Here is a 17,017-nt window from a genome sequence, read left to right on the forward strand (position 1 = left end):
CAATTGTATAACAAAACGCGTTTAAAAAGAGTAGCTATTATTACAGGCAAGGAGAGAATCTTAAGTAATGTATCAAGAAGTTCGTTAGAAATTCGCCGGTAACGGTCCGCAGAACTGGACGATACGGCTAAGTCAACGAACTGCATTTACAGTTCTAAACATGACCTAACCTAAAAGTGAAATGAAAATGGGGAAAAAGTTTTAAAAAATACGCATGAAAATATTATATTTCAGCTCAATTAGGTTTGTAATAAAGAATACTTACAAAAAATACCTCGAATTTAACAAAATTCGAGGCATTTTTTGAAAGTATTTATATAACTTTTTTCTTCCATTTGAACCGCGGGACTCGAATATGTCACTTTTTCCTAAAAAAGGTGACTTTACGAATCGCGCCGCTAGGTAGCAGTGCTTCCGTTGTTTCTTTTATTTCCAAAGTAAAAAGCAAGAATAGAAAAATAATATAATACAATGACTGAATATTATTGTGTAAAACTAAGAAAATCGAAAGATGAATATAAAATATTGAAAATATCGTTGAAATATGTTTGTATAAGCTACTGCTTACAATTAGAGCAAATGAAGTAAATTAAAAAAGTTAATTGCTTTGATAATTTTTTTTTACGTTTACTTCTCATCTTTTTAATCAATTTTTCAATGTATATCACTATTTTACAATATTTTATTCGTTAAATTGATGCTTCATTATAGATTGTATCATGTATGTAACTTATTGTAATTGCAAAAATCATATGGTTCATGTTACTGTTAGTAATAATTTAATTTATAATATAAAAAAAAATAATGATAATAATAATAATAATAATAATATATATATATATATATATATATATATATATATATATATATAAAATCATATGATTTTTGGCGGGTAGTTATGTTAAGATTCAAGTTTCATTTCATGTTCTTTAAATTTTATTATTAATGAGGAACTCTAAATTTTATTTAAAGAAGGACTTTTAATTTCTAAAGTTCTTTGGATAGCTGTACTCGGCTCCATACACACAACTCCTGGCGGCTCATTCGGCTCCATCCACGCTATAAAAGCTGGCTCCGCACTAGAATTGGAGGCTAGTTCCTTCATTCAGAGACTCGAAATGTGTTTGTTATGAATGTTAAATATAACCGATTTCATTTATTAAACAACGAATAATCATAAGAATTGTATTATTTCTGTAAATGTGATAGGAAAAATTTGGTATGAAGTGAATAATGTGACTACCAACAAAAAAAATTGGCCGAGAAATTAAAAAAAAATGTATATTTGTTTGTTCTGGAAAGGCAATAAATTTGAATAATAAATCCATAAGATAACAATCGGTAATTTATAGAAAAAATAAAAGAATAATCTAACAAAACGCAGTGATAACCAAAAAAAAAATTAAATGAAATTTTAAACCGTGTGGTGAGTCTCGCAGAAAACAAAATGATATTGATATCAAAAAAGGTGAGAGACTATATTTCTATTATTAATTTAGAATTTTGTTTAAAAAAAATTCATGTTAAACATATGTAATAGATAATAGATATACAATAATAGATAATAAAAAATGTTAAAGCGTTCCATATATTAAGCAAGAAATAGAAAGATTTGTTACAAAACTCTTACCGGCCCGATTTCATGTATTAAACAACTAGTAATCATAAGAATTGTATTATTTCTGTAAATATGATATGTGTTACATATTATTATTATTAATTCTATCCTAGAAGAATCCTTGTGAAAATGTGTTTTATGATTAAATAACAAAAAAACTGGTTTAATTGTTCATAAACTCTTCTCTCCCTCATTCAGGAAATGACAAATTTTTGAAAAAATATTTTCTCAAGAAATTACTGGAACCCTCTCTAGAAATTTGTAAAAGTTTTCCCTAGAAAAACTTTTCTAGTTTTATTTTAATAAATTTGTTTTCATTATCATTTTCTTCTAAAATTGATTCTGAAAATATAAATAAATATAAGAAATTTAAGGAGTAAAATCCTAATTTGAAATTTCAAGAATGTTTTTTAAAGTTACAAATTTTATGTTGTAAATTTTTTAAAAAATATATCCTGAAAAGTAAATAAAAAAAGTAATTTCTTATCTTGAGGACTTCCTATGAATATTTTAAGTTAAGGCTGAAATAAAATTTCAGTCAGGTTAAGATAAATTCATTTTTAAAAATCAGTTTAATTATCTAATGAGATTTATAAGCACAGTTCAAGACAAAAAAACAACACACACACACACACACACACAAAGAGTGAGAGAGAGAAGTAAATAGGACTCTGAAAATGCTAAATAAATTTACATTTTGTATACATACTTGTTTATTTTAATGTTGTATAGATATATATTCAGACAATAGTACTCATGTGTATATGAAATCAGTTCGCATTAATAAAGGAGTACCTGAATTTTTCATAATATTGACCATAGCTTTCACTTAATCCTCAAAGTTTTATAATCTATTTTGTACTTATAAATTATAATTTGTTTAAATAAATAGATTAACTGCAAAAGAAACAGTATATCTCAAATAGCTTGTACACAAAAATATTTTTGATTTATGAGGTAATGGAAAAGTCTGTTTTGACTAAAGGAGAGTAAGAATGATAGCGGCTTAAAAACTTATATCCAATATTAAACATAAGTTAGACATGAAATTGTTTTCAGTGAATCGCTAAACTTGTTAATAGATGCTATTTAGATGACCTGAGCTTGAATTTGAAATATTGAATTTTAAAATTTGTCAATGACCTTAGTACATACTTTTTAACGATTAAAATTTATAATTTAGCTTATTTTTATTTTTAATTAAATAGTCTATTTTGAATCAAATCGTATTCGTTATTTAGTATCAATTTGTTTTTTGAGACCGACTGTTTCATGGTATATACCAAAAATAAATATTAAACTAATATCGGTGAAACTTTTTCATGCAGAATGTTAATTTAATTTTATGAATTTTTTTTTTAGTAATTTAAATCGTATGTGATTGTCTATTTATGGCCTGTTATTATTTTTTACCTAGTCATATTTTATCTTAATGTTATTTTTTATTATATTTATTAATCAATTTTCTTATGAAATAAAATTAATCAAGATTCTTTGTACGTTCATAGTTTAAATAATAAACATACAACATCGCAGCAAAAAGTGTTATTTTTGTATTCTGTTAGTTACGTATAAGATAGTTGTAAATAGTGAGAACAAGGAAAATAATAACTCTAAAACCGGCAATAATCACATTCTTCACTATTTTGTACGATATCCATGGGATACTTTTCACGGAATATGAATTCATGATTTTCATGGAACCTTTGTTTTTTTTTTTGTTGTTGAATAAGTCGAGTAGAATTTAGCAATGTCCTTCTTTCTTCGTAAATGATAATTTCTATACACACACAATAGTAAGCATTCATCTATATTCATCGACCGAGTAAAGTGACATTCTATTTTAACTCGATTTTTTGGCATTTAATGTTTATTTGTGATGCGCTTATGGCCGAAGATATTTCCAGATTTTTATGATATTTTACAGCAAAATTCCTTCTTATCAGCCTGAAAGACATGTGTAATAATTTTCTTAAAATGTTCTACTTCAAAGGGCAGCGAGTACAGTTATCCGGGAATAGCGTCGACTATTAACTCTCATTCATCGAGTCGCTGGTGATCGACTTCCCGATCGATGATACAGATGTTCGGTATGGAATGGAATGCAAAGTTGGCAGGAGTCTATTACTCCCTACTTTATCGCAGAACCTGGACAGAGTCCCTTGCTGCTGGATCATTCTAATCGGGCTTGTTTTTAAAAGGGTTATTTTTTAATCTCGGATCTAATTTTTCAAGTTTTGTCTATTATTATTTTAGTGAATTTAAGACGGATTTAATTGCATTCCAATCCGTTGTTAAACCAGCGTTATCGAACCCATTTCATGGGCCGACCGCGGAAGGCTAGGCTTATAAAGCCTGTCCTCCCGACGTAATTCCCCTTCAGACCGTCCACTGAAGTCCTTTCGGTGCTAACTCTTTAATAGGCTAGCAGGAATACGCCACAACGGGGCACTAGCTATAAGGAGAGAGCAATGCGACCCCTTTTCCGGAGGAGTCGTAATTGCTGGGATATTTTGTCTTACTGTAAGTTTTTTTTAAAATTTAGACCGCGTTTTTGTTTTATGCGCGACTTACCGTGTTTGACGTCTTCAAACTATATAACTCGCGAAAACTTTTCACTCGCGACCCCGGAAACGCGTCTGACGCACTATTCCGTTTATGGCTCATGCGATATGGAGGCCCCTAAGCCTGGTTTGTCGATTTTCGGCTACCGCACCGCACCATCACGGTGGTTCGTCCAGTACGGCGTGAGGCCGCTTCCTTACAACTGTCGGAGTTGGGTCCTCTCGGCAGATGTCCCGAAGATGACTGTGTTCGGACACAGCCGCTCTCCCGAACAGTCTGCGCGCCTGCGCCACCCCCACCTCGGACACGGATTGAAATCTCGCATCAGATCGGAGAGTGGCGATGTTCGGTATTAAAGAATAATTAATAATACTTTGTTTTTTAAATATTTATTTAATACGCACTTAATTTCTTAATCGTTAGTCACATTTGAAGCTTGTAAGCTTAAATTAAATATTTGCCTGATATCCAGTCACCACTGACAGTAATTTTTTTTAAATATTCCATTTGTATCAAACTGGATATTTGTCACCGTAAAAAAAGAATTTTTGTTTGATAAATTTAATTCATTCGTACTTTTTATTTTAAAATTTTTATAATATTTTAATTTATAGTTATGATGATTTTTCAAATATTTTTATAGAATTCACATTAATCCCCGAACAACATTTTTTTAATTTACTTTTTTCAGTTTATTATCTATTCTTAGTTTTTAACCGGTTATTCGATTCAAAGAATATTTTAAACGGTTTTTTAACTTATAATCTGTATTATCGGTAAGTAAAATTACATTCGAAAATAATTCATGTAATAAAAACTTGAGACCGTTAAAATCAATCGCTTCCTTCATGAGACGATGGCCGATGTGTGATCGCTTTCATGATTATTAGACTCTTATTCTAAATATATTAACTTTCTCTAAATAATTATAAATTATTACTTTTGGAAACCGTGTACTCGATCACCTGTTTGAACTAACTAGCTGAAGATTCGTGAAGCTCCAAGGCTGTCCAAGAACAGATGTACATTTTACAGTACCCGGGTAACCAGTGCATTCTTACGTACATTACGCAAAGCAGCTTTCTCAAACCGAACTAAAATTTATTAGTTTTCCAGTTTCTTATTTAAGTTATAAATATAAATATAAATATAAGTTATATAAATATAAATATAAGTTAAATATTATTCATACTAAACATACTTTACGGAAGATAGTAAAATTATTGTGGTTAAATTTGTTTTCTATTTATGAAGCACAAACAGCGGTTTATATTTGCACTAATGTATCTACTAGCACAGGAGATGAATTTTCTGTGAAAAGCTCTTTACAAAGTTGTAGAAGCTGACTGAGAAATATTGAATAAAAATAGTTTTGATAGTGCAGCCTCTGAATTGGTGTATTTGAGATGGTCGAGGTTTTCATAAAAATAGATGAAAATAGAAGATATCAAACGGCATCTAAAATGAAAATATTCATAAAAAGGCGTAAACTGAAGCCCAATAAGCTAAATTCACATTTCTATTTGTGTTGTTATTTTTGTAGATAAATAAATAAATCTATTATTCTGATCGGTACATAATTATGAATTGTATAGGACACGTCATTGTAAGATAAACTTGTACACATAAAAACATTAATTATAAGATTAAAGAAAAGACGTGATTAAAATATATATAAACTATTTTTAAAAAAAATAAAAAAAAAAAATAAAAAAATAACGCTCGGGAAAATAAATTTATAAAAAATAACTACAAAATAATTCACGATTCAGAAGGCGATACCGAAAATTATTTGCAAATTAATCGTGTTTTTTTGTTAATTAGTATTATTTAGAAATTCATCTGCAGAGTAATATTGTGTCTGTAAAATAAAATCGTTTTACTGTATTTTAAATAAATATATGCGAAGATTTTTTAAAGGTTCTATCATTTATTAAAAATTTGTAACGGATGCACAGTAAAGCCTTTTCTCGTAAGCCTAAGTATTGTGATGAGTTATACGAAAACAGTTGCGTTTTTTGATTCGGTAGGGGTGGATATCGCTATTTCTTTGAGAGTAAGAGACGACTCTTTTTAGCAAAGATTATGCATGCAGTGATTCATTAATATAAACAAAGATTGGTTAACATATTTAATTTTTTTAAATATCGGTCTGCACGATTCATACTTATGGGCGCACAGAAAATGATTCGGTAGCCCATTTTTTTTTATTTTAAAAACTCGTTCTAACTTTTTGAAGGAGCCCCAATATATATTACACAATTAATGAATGAATTTCAAAGCAAAACGGTACAAACGAAATCAATTTGATCATCCCACGAGAACTTTTCATCTAATAAAACACCCAGAAATTTTCTTTCGTGGGCTACAGAAATACTATCGTTATAATTAATGATAATTCTATCTACCCGACCAGTAATGTTACATCAACTTAAGAATTATCTTCTTTTTTGCGAATGTTGATTACAGATGTACATTTCATGATATTGACACGACTCGTACTATTTATGATTACACCGATATCATTGGTAATCAATTAATTATATTGACGATAATATATCTGGGTTCTTCAAAAATTCTGATCTTGTATTCAGTATACAAAATGGGTTTCACCCGGATCACAGTTTACCCAGTTTGTGAATATGGTAGACGGATATTTAGTAAATTAAAACTTCTTACTTAGCAGTTTGTTTATGGAATGTGCTTAAGCTTCTGTTTCCGCATATGAATGCGTAAATACCTTTGCTTATACCTTTACTTTATAACACCTGCAACATTTTTGCTTTATAAAAAAAAAAATATTTATTCCTAAAAAAAATAAAATCTATCAAATCAGACAACAGAATTATTCTCAGATATCTCAACACAATACTTAACGTACAAAAAAGAAACTTATATATTTTGGTTGTCATTTTGAATAAATTTCCTTCAATATTTAAATATAAAAATAAATATTTCCTTTTACAGAACCAATTTATTCTGCCAATGATTTAAAAGAGATAAAACTAGTTAAAAAAAATAACTTCTGCACTTCATTTTAGCTGTATAAATAGTATACGTTCTTAAATAATTTTAATTTCAGAAAAATTCTAAATTGGTATTCTGTGTACGGATTTTTTAAATTTATTATCTTCAATACTTTCTTTACGTTAGTTCATAAATTTATTATAATTATGAATTAATACGACTTTAACCACTTATGTTTATTTATCTATTTTTTAAAAATTAATATTGGTTGTGGCAATTACTATTAATATCATAAGATTTATGTTTTTGTTTTATATATGATCTTAAAATTACAATCATAATAAATAACTCATATTGTACATCATTTCAAAATTATTTGACATCATATATCAAACCGTACCTTGCTCCGTCCTCATTCCTTACCTTGACTTTGCCGATACATTTCATCTGAATGTACTCACAAACGTTGTGCATGCTTTCGATCTTAATATGCCAAAAATTTATTTCCTGTTCTTAACAAGAGATTCATATTTAATACACCTGTGAATCAACGCGTAGTTCGTAAATTACATTTTTTATGTTTTGAATCTAACAACCGATTTAAATTCGTTCAGAGAAACTACAATTCCAGTCGCCTATGAATTTTTATTCCCTTATGAACGATGACACACGTAAATATTACACTCATCTGTCTCCACCCTGACTGCTTTAACCGATAAAATTTTATGTAAAAAATAACTGCCAACAGAATATAGATTTCTATTAACAGACGATAAGTATTAAAATACGTGAAAAAATCACTCGTATTGAAGCCTAAAACACACATTTGTGCTTACAAATTACCGTATTTGATTTAATAGGTGTTAAAATTGCCTGAGCGACTTTTGTCTTTAGTTACGTGTTCGAATAAAATAAATTCGGAAACGAACAAATAATTTTTTTTTCTAAAATTAAACGGAAACTAGTAGATAACGATGATATTTAAAAAAACGTATTTTCCCTTAATTAATTTGGGAACAAAATTAAATCCAAAATAAAACGATGAATTAAATAAATAGATATTTAAAAATTATTAAATACTAAACGAGCAACTTATAAATAAACGGAATATTTTCTTCATAGGCCTTTCGGAACTAATAATTGCTTTCAGTCGGTAAATCACCGAAAAGAATTCCACGACTAGGAAAATTTTCATCGGTTAGAAAGCGAGTAGTTTGATATTAATTAATTTTAAAATGTTAAAGCGTTTTGTCACGCCGTTTAACAAAAACTTTGCTCACTCTTGTATGCAGTTTGATATGTAAAGAAAGAGATTTATTAATGAATTTTAATAACTTGAAGAAAATAAATTTGTTTAAAAAAAGAGCTACATAAAACAGACGTTGGAGTTAATATTATTATTAAAATATTAAGAATTTCGTCGATTTAGTTTGTTCGGCATGAACACGACGTCAAAGATATTCGATTGTCATGTTTTATGAGATATATTGTTTAACAGACCGATGGTCAATACACTGAACTGAAGTTTTTTTTACTAAAGAATATCTGCTATTTTTTTTCTGGAAATAAATTTAAGTAAGGAAGTATCAAGGTGAGTGTCATCAAAATGCACTGTAAGTGGGATCGTTCAGTATTTTTTACTACCTCCAAATTTATACGTTCATAAAATAGTAGTGGTCTAACGAAATCGATGTCTTCGTAAATTTTACTATTATATATTCTAAATTGTTATTCTACTTTACCTAATAAACACTTAATTTTCATGAAATATGTAGTCGTACCTAGACGCTTATAAACATATTTTCTTCATCCGGTCGACAGATTCTTTTGTACGTAAAATATATGTACATATATTTTAATTTTTTCGAACATGGCACCCCTTTGGTAAAATAACTATTGTACATAATTTTAAGAACAGATTACCAAAATTCCATTTGACTTCCTCGAGCGCTTTGGCTATTCTGCCATCTTCAGGAGGAATTTATAATCTATAATTAAAATATATAAAAATTGTAAAATTCACATAATAAAATTAAATACATAACAATTGATCTGACCAATCTGATAAATGAAATAATTAACCTATTAAAATTACGCCTTAAATATAATTACTTAAAAAAATTCAATAATAAATTTTACCAACAGGAGCAAGGTCTTGTCAGGACCACTTTCGGCAATCATGGCAGACATTTTTATGAATAATTTTGAAAACACAATTTTACTTACGATAATTAAGAAATTCAGACGCTTACCTATTGTAGTGACTGTCACTCATGCCTGTCAATTTCTCTGAAATTCATCAAAAAGAAAACTAAAGACCATTTGTTTTATCATTAAATCACAGTAAATTTGTGAATATATATAGATTGTGTTAATGAAGGCAAAAGATAGAAATCCCGACAACTAATGAATAAATTTTGTTTAGCAATTAGTTTTTTAGAAAAACTTTTCTAATTTAGTGGAAAAAATTACTTACCGTCAGTTTTTAATCCACAGTAGTGCAATTTATTAAAGCATTAACATTACTAAAATCATATAAATACAAACGATTCGACTTGTAATGTACGCAGTGAATATATTTACATAGAAAAATATAATCCGTCAAATTTCCTGCATCATTAAAAATTTAATTCTAAGAAATATTTCATACGATTAGGAAAGACTTTATTTACACTGGGGAGAACCTACAACAGGGGAATTACGTTTTCATTTTATTACGGACGAAGAGGTTCATAACGGGTAAGTTACTTCGAGGCGTGTATCGGGCTGAAGGTTATAAAAGGTCAGGAGTTCGTTTGCAATCTTATCTAATAGTGGAAAATAATTACTACTGGCTGTGCTTGTTTCTCTGCTTCATCAGAAGGCCATAAACAAACGGAGATGCATCACGAAAACAAACCGCGCTCTTATAAAACAATTTTTGTCTTCTGGCTGTTTTTTTACGTAGAATGCATTTCTCACTTCAGCTGCAGTTCAGGTAAGCTGTTATATTTATTTCAATTTAACTGTAATATGAAAAAGTGAAAATATTACAAACTGTTAATATAGGTTTCTACAATAATAAATATATATATATATATATATATATATATATATATCGATAAATATAGAACTAAACTAGTTAGTAAACGGTACATATATATACATATATATATATATATATATATATATAGAACTAAAGTCGTTAGTGAATGGTAAAGATTAAGCTATTGTAAATGTATTGTTATTTTTAACTGAATTAAACTTTTAAAAATGCTGTACGATAGGAAAGTTGTACGAGAAATTTGGATGGCAGTTTAGTACCGTGTTAATAACAGATTGATAGATATTAAATTGTTTTCAAATATCAGTCGGTAATTATTATGAGCCGGAAGGATAAATAAAGTAATTACCTCTCGGGCAAACATCGAATGGAATTTTAATGAACGACAGACACAACCAAAACCGCGGTCCGAATTGCCCGAGGGCACCCGGTGGGGTAACAACAGCCTCTTGTTGAAGAGCATTTTTCTCAAGCTATTATGACGGAAATATATGCAATTTTTTTTTAATCGACTAATTCGCTTAATAACCGACGCTTTCGATGACGCATTAATGGTTATTTCGACGGGCACAGTCCGAAAGGGTAATTCAATATCATAAACGAATTTTAGGTCCATCAATAAAATATGCTTGAAAGTACGGGAATTATGCACAAATTTTATACAAACTACGGATACTGTAGATGCCCGCATTTTAAAAACTGAGATATTTAATTTTTTTTATCGATATTAATGTTTTATAAAATCGTGTTAAAATTATAGCAGGCTTTCCTTCTCTTGACGAATTACAAACGGTTAAGATGTTTGACAAGGCAAAAATTTGTTTTAAAGATTTTGATGGACGGAAGATTATTTCAGAAGACTTCATTATATCGTATACGGTGGCTAAATTAAAAAACAAACCTTAGAGATAATGTAGAATTTATTTAAAAGATGATCCAAAAATTTTCCTAGCTAATGTATTCCAATAGATATCAATAAAAACCCTTCTCACAGTGTTTGCTCGTGCAACACAATATGTTTTCAAGGGTTAGAATTGCGTGTTAATTTTATGTTTTTTCCTATGATCTTTTGAATCTTAAGAAATTAATTTGTCGTTAATTAATATTTTTAAGAAAATTTCTTTATGCAGAAGTGTAAGCTTGTTTACTATACTCTGACTGACGAAAAAAGACATCAAGTTTGTGTTGTTACAGTTTTAAAAACCGATAATATAAACCAAGTAAAACTGTTTATATTTAACTATTTTATTAAGAATTCGTTTAAATAACAAAGAATGCGTTATTTACACTCTCATAAAACCGCATAGAGTAGGAGCATTAGATTTCAAAATATGAATATAGGGGCAAAATTTTCCTTCGATCAGACCAGGTGGAAAAGGTTTCTAAGCATGCATCAATTAATAAACTAAAAGTCGAGAGCCTCACTACCAAAAACATTTTGAGATATCCGGGTGGATCTAATAAAATGGCCCACTCTACATCAATGTATACTTTTTTCTTCCCCCTGCTTCCCGGAGCTGGATACGCATTAAAGCATCACACAGCTTCGGGAAGAGCCTTTGCCTTTAACCACAAAGACGGGCAGCCAGGCCCGGCTATGCTGTTCCCAGCTACCCCAACTACGCAACCGGGTCTTGATCTTTTGTGCCTGCCTTTAACAGGATTAACCCCGAGGGGAATCTCTGCCAGGTCTCAGTCTTAATAGCTCAGGGGCTTGAGAGTTGCCGACCTTCATCGCCACTGTCCACCCGTGTAACAAGTTCCTACGGACAGACGACGACTCCAACCGAGGCTGTCTCTCACCCCCTCACTAGCACTCTCTCTTTTTTTTAGTATCCCCGACACGAACGTTACAATCGTGTGAAGATTCTCCTCACTTGCCAGCATGGTCTCTACTATGGACTCTACGTCGATCGCCTCCGTGTTTGTGACACACCCTCGCCGCTGCACCTCCTACCTTGAGCACTGGAATACCACGTGCTCGGGTGTGTCAGGATCCCCACAATAAGGACAGTTGTGATTCTCCGCCCTCCTCCGGCCGTACAGGTAGCTCCTAAAGACCTCATACCCTGTCAAGAACTGTGTGAGCCAAACCTCCTCACCAAACCTCCTCCCGACCCAAACCTCGATCCTGGATATCAGCCGATGAGTCCACTTGCCCTTGGTAGACACATCCCATCTGTGTTGCCAATCGCGTATTAAAATATCCTGTACTTCCTCTCTTGATTCGCCGTTATATCTTAGAGCACGTTGTTTGGCTAGTTACTGCAGAGATGGAATTCCCGCCACAACCATTACCGCCTCCGTTGATACAGAGGCGTACGCCGAGATGGTCTTGAGAGCAATACACCTCTGCACCCCCTCGAGTATTCGTCTGTTGCACTCCACTTTTAAGGTTCTGTCCCAAACAGGAACCCCGTACAATTACAGCGAGTTCACTACATGAACATATAATCTTTTTTTGGAAGCCCGGGGTCCTCCAATGTTAGCGATTAGTCTAGTGAGCTTCTTCAGCAACAGTCTAGTTTTATCCCCCGTCTCACGAACGTGGGGCGTGAATTTTCTACTGCGGTCCAACCAGATACCCAAATACTTGGCAGTGTCCCGTGGTTGGACCGCCTCACCCCCTATGCGTATTTTTATGGGTACCAGCACTCGTCGCCCCGTCATACTGATATTTGTTGTCTTTTCCTGCGATAACCGCAGACCTCTGTCCCACATCCACTCTCCAACAGTAGCTATTGCAGTATTAGCCGCTTCAGCAACTGCTTCCTCCGTCCTTGCTACCACGACGAAAGCGAGGTCGTCTGCATAAGCAGTCACGCCGTCCGGATAACGCAGCTTCAGAACCCCATGATACACCATGTTCCACAGCAGGGGACCCAGGACTGACCCCTGGGGTACCCCACATGTGGAATGAAACCACAGCTCCGAACCTCCACGTCTATAGATGAGGTTCCTTTCATCTAAGTAGATTTGGACCATTCTTCTCATGTAGTACCCATCTATGCCCCACTCCCCCAGCGTCTGGAAAATTGACTCCCAGCTGAGGGAATTAAAGGCATTTCTTACATCCAGGAGGATCACTAGTGGTATTTTCCTAGTCCTCCAAGTGCCGGCTGCTGCGTTATCCATTATCCGTACGACCTCCTTGACCGCGCCAACCGTGGACCTCCCTGATCTGAAGCCACGTTGTCCTTCAAGAAGTCCTTCTCTGGCCAGTATCGTCTCTTTTAGACGGCTCTCCATCATCCTCTCGAGTAATTTACAGATGCTGTTAGTTATACACATCGGCCTGAACGAAGACGCTCCCTCTGTATTAGTCTTCTTTATCAAAACGATCCTTTGCTCGACTCCATTGCTCCGGAATGTGTCCTTGTCTCAGTACAGCGTTCATCGTCCTGAGGGTCTCTACTGGTACCTCGTCTACCAAAATACGCACAATTTCTACCGGGATCCCATCTGGGCCCGGGCTCTTATGTAACTTCATCCTCCTGCCCGCCCGGATGAGCTCTTCAGTACGGAATTACGGGATATCCTCCACCTCTATCTCCTCTCTGGGGGGTTCCTCCCGATCCGGAAACAGCGCCCTTACTGCTGTCCTGACTTGCGCCTCAGTTAATGCCGGCAAAGATCGACAAAGTTTCCGAACCACTAGATTGCCACGACCGCAAGGGTCGTTGTCGATATCAAGCCATAACTCCTTCCAAGATATCCTCTTTGCCTGTTTAATTGCTGCTTTCAAGGCGGCACGAGACGCTGTATACGCTGAGCGGGTACGTGCCATCAGTACAGGATCACTTCTTCGATTAGCCCTCCTCTTGGCCCATGCTTGTTTGTGCAGCCGCCCAATCTCCTCACACCTCCAGTACACGTGCTGCCTTCGATGCCTGCTATAGGTGACTCCAGTTTTTCTGCATTCATATTGCACAGTGTCAACAAATTCTTCTGGCGTTACCCTCTCCGCTGATCTTTGACGTATTCCCTGTGCAAACTTCATACATTCCTTCTTAGAGTGGCCAGTTTCGTCAGTGGTTCTATTCTCTGTTTGCTCTCCGAGTCGTATCGTATCATTAGATGATCCGACAGGCTCTCCTCCTGCAGGACCTCCCAATTATAGTAATCGCCGATGTTGTCTTTGTTGGCAAACGCTAAGTCGAACACCGAACGCGACTCCCTCCGTACAAACGTGTCACCTTCTCTGTTAAAACATATCAACCCCAAAGCGCTAGCCAATTCACTTAAGTATCGTCCTCGTAGTGTAGTAATGCGACCACCAAGATCAGGAGACTTAGTGTTGAAGTCTCCCACTATTAGGACCCTTCCATCTCTGTTTCTGTTTACTTTAAGACTAAGGTCTTCCAAAAAATCAACGAAATCTTCAATGTTTGTATTGGACTAGTGGCAACAACTATACACTACCATCTCGCCCAGGTCAGCCAACACAAATCCTCGTCTCGCATCATTTGCTACTACTGGCGTACTATTCACTGGGAACCCTATCGCCGCCTTGCCGGTGAGGTCCATCAACCATCGAGGCCCCGCCACCACCGCCGCGTTTGGTTCAGCCACAAGTATTATGACAACGTTCACTCTCTGTGCGACTTCGTAACAGAGGTTCATAGCCCGTCGGCTCTTGTTCGCATTAAATTGAAGATATCTCATTTTTTTCGTGCATCTGCCTGCCCAGTGGCCTTCCGCACCACAAAACGCACAGGCTGCTGGGTCCTCACACTGTGCCCTCTTATGTCCTGCGCAGTTGAAACAAAGGTTTCTACGATCGGTACCCCGACAATTTAATGCCACGTGGCCCGTCCCCCAGCATCTGTAGCACCTATCGGTTGTCTCTCGCATATAAGCACGACAGTGCACCCATCCGATGCGTATTCGACTCTCAGTAAGTGTAACCGCTGCGTGGTGACTAGTAACAACGGTTCCTCGTTTTTCCAAAGGAAGGACGTACTGATGTCACTCTAAATTCCTCCTCCTCACCAAGCACCTGAGCTACTGCGTGTTGGATTTCCTGTTCAGTTGTTTCCCTCTCAATGTCTTTGTGTACTATAGCTCTTCGACTCCCTCTTGTCCTGAAATCGACAAAGAGATCGGCAGCTTTGTTGCGCAGTGTATTTTTTAACTCTTCTGCCTTCCGTGATCCTTTAACTCTGGTACAAAGTTCCTCTCTAGCTCCTCTTCTGAGCGAGAGAAGTTCACCCGCCTCCTCCTGTGTTACGGTCTCTTTCATTTGTCTCAGGAGATCATAAGTCTTACCAGTCGCTTTCACTACCAAAGTTCCACTTTCCTCGACCACCAGAATAGGTGGGAATAGATCGGGATAGGTGGAGATCCAAAAGGGTTTGACCAAATTCGGAAGGATTGCAAGGAAATAGGAATTCGAAGTTTCCCCCTTATAATCGTACTAGCTAGCACTTAGAATATTTCAGCCTACTCAACAGTATAAATTGCGAAAATTTTTATTAGTTCTAGTTTGTCATATATTGATGACGTCACCGTCTTTTTCGATCTTGTCAATCAACTTAGAATATTTCTGCTATAAAGTAGGTTATGTTGTACCTATTCTCCTATAGTTTAACATGTAAAAAAAAAACAGCACTTTACAAAAATCTAAATAACTGGTCAGTCCGTCGTCCGATTTTCACCAAATTTTGTACACACGTCCAGTATATGTCCACCAACAATTTCCAAATATCCAAATCACTTAAATCACCAGAAATCCTGTCCAGAAAAACACTTCAGCGCGGAGCTAAAAATTCTCAACTGTACAACTCGGAATCCTCAACTCGACTCACATCGATGTATACTAGGCCGAGCCAATGTACGAACTCTTGACGTCACAAGCAGACTGCGTATTACTACTCGATCTGAAAACATCAACTCCGCGTATCAATTCGAAGTATTACTTATTATCATATTATACGCGGTAATAACTATCATATTTACGTTTTACTAATTATAAACAATACGTAATTAATTCTTTTATAACCTTCATTTATACTAAACTATTAATTTTTAATAATAAACAAAAGCTTACTTGAATTTTCTTCATGCATCTAATTCAAACTTCTAGCAAGTTCACAATCCTCGCTAAACGAATCGCTATCACTGTCACTTCTATTTTCACTTTCACTATCAGAGTCTACACGTATAATATAACGTTCTGTCATTTCATCTATCAGTGGTTCCAGTTTTTCGTACTCTTTTTCAATATTTTTTAGTTTTTCACAGTAGGATTTCCAGTCATCTTCATTCATGGAATTAATTTTCTCCGTAGTTAATTTTTCAACATTTGTGAAAGAAAATGTTGTGTTATGACTCGCCACATGTCTTTTACGGCTGACCATACCATCTCAATTGGATTCAAATCAGAATGGAACGGTGGGAGTTTAAGAAGACGATGCCCATGTTTTTTCAATAATTCATCCAAGTGATATTTTTGTACTTTAGTTTTATGTAACTTTACTAATTCATATAATTGTGGTTTCAGCATTTTTGAACTATACGGAATATGGGATTTCTCCAGCCAACCAGTCATATCTTTTCTTCTGGAGTTAGAATTTGGCGCTTTATCAATACCTGTATTGTGATAGGGGGCGTTATCAACAACTACTACAGACATTGGTGGAAGATTTGGAATCAATTTTTCACGCGCCCATTTCATGAAATTGTCTGTATTCATGTTGTCATGATAGTCACCAGTTTTCGAACTGGATTTCCAAGTTAGTAATGCGTTCGGAATAAAACCGATTTCTCCTCCGGCACGAATTACTATTAAACGTCACCTTTATTAATCGGCACATGAAGTCCCT

The 17,017-nt window shown here is 34.2% G+C and overlaps 1 protein-coding gene and 1 long non-coding RNA gene across 5 annotated transcripts in view; one reads left to right on the plus strand and one right to left on the minus strand.

Moving 5' to 3' along the window:
- LOC142323430 (uncharacterized) overlaps positions 1-9,811 on the minus strand; it is a 48,544-nt gene extending 38,733 nt beyond the window's left edge. For 2 of the 3 annotated variants that reach the window (XR_012756103.1, XR_012756100.1), the window contains exons 1-2: positions 9,627-9,811; positions 9,403-9,439 (exon numbers count right to left, since the gene is read on the minus strand). This is a non-coding gene — a long non-coding RNA (uncharacterized LOC142323430). The remainder of the gene's footprint in view (positions 1-9,402; positions 9,440-9,626) is intronic. The other variant, XR_012756101.1, reaches the window with a different exon arrangement.
- Positions 9,812-9,940: 129 nt separating this feature from the next.
- The window catches only part of LOC142323428 (putative chitinase 2), a 30,456-nt gene continuing 23,379 nt past the window's right edge, over positions 9,941-17,017 (plus strand). Inside the window, exon 1 of one of the 2 annotated variants that reach the window (XM_075363030.1) lies at positions 9,941-10,127. In XM_075363030.1, the coding sequence (XP_075219145.1) occupies positions 10,031-10,127 (97 nt within the window). In that variant the 5' untranslated portion in view covers positions 9,941-10,030. The remainder of the gene's footprint in view (positions 10,128-17,017) is intronic. The other variant, XM_075363029.1, reaches the window with a different exon arrangement.

This window comes from Lycorma delicatula, chromosome 4 (assembly GCF_047948215.1).
Source record: "Lycorma delicatula isolate Av1 chromosome 4, ASM4794821v1, whole genome shotgun sequence".
Lineage (NCBI taxonomy): Eukaryota > Metazoa > Arthropoda > Insecta > Hemiptera > Fulgoridae > Lycorma > Lycorma delicatula.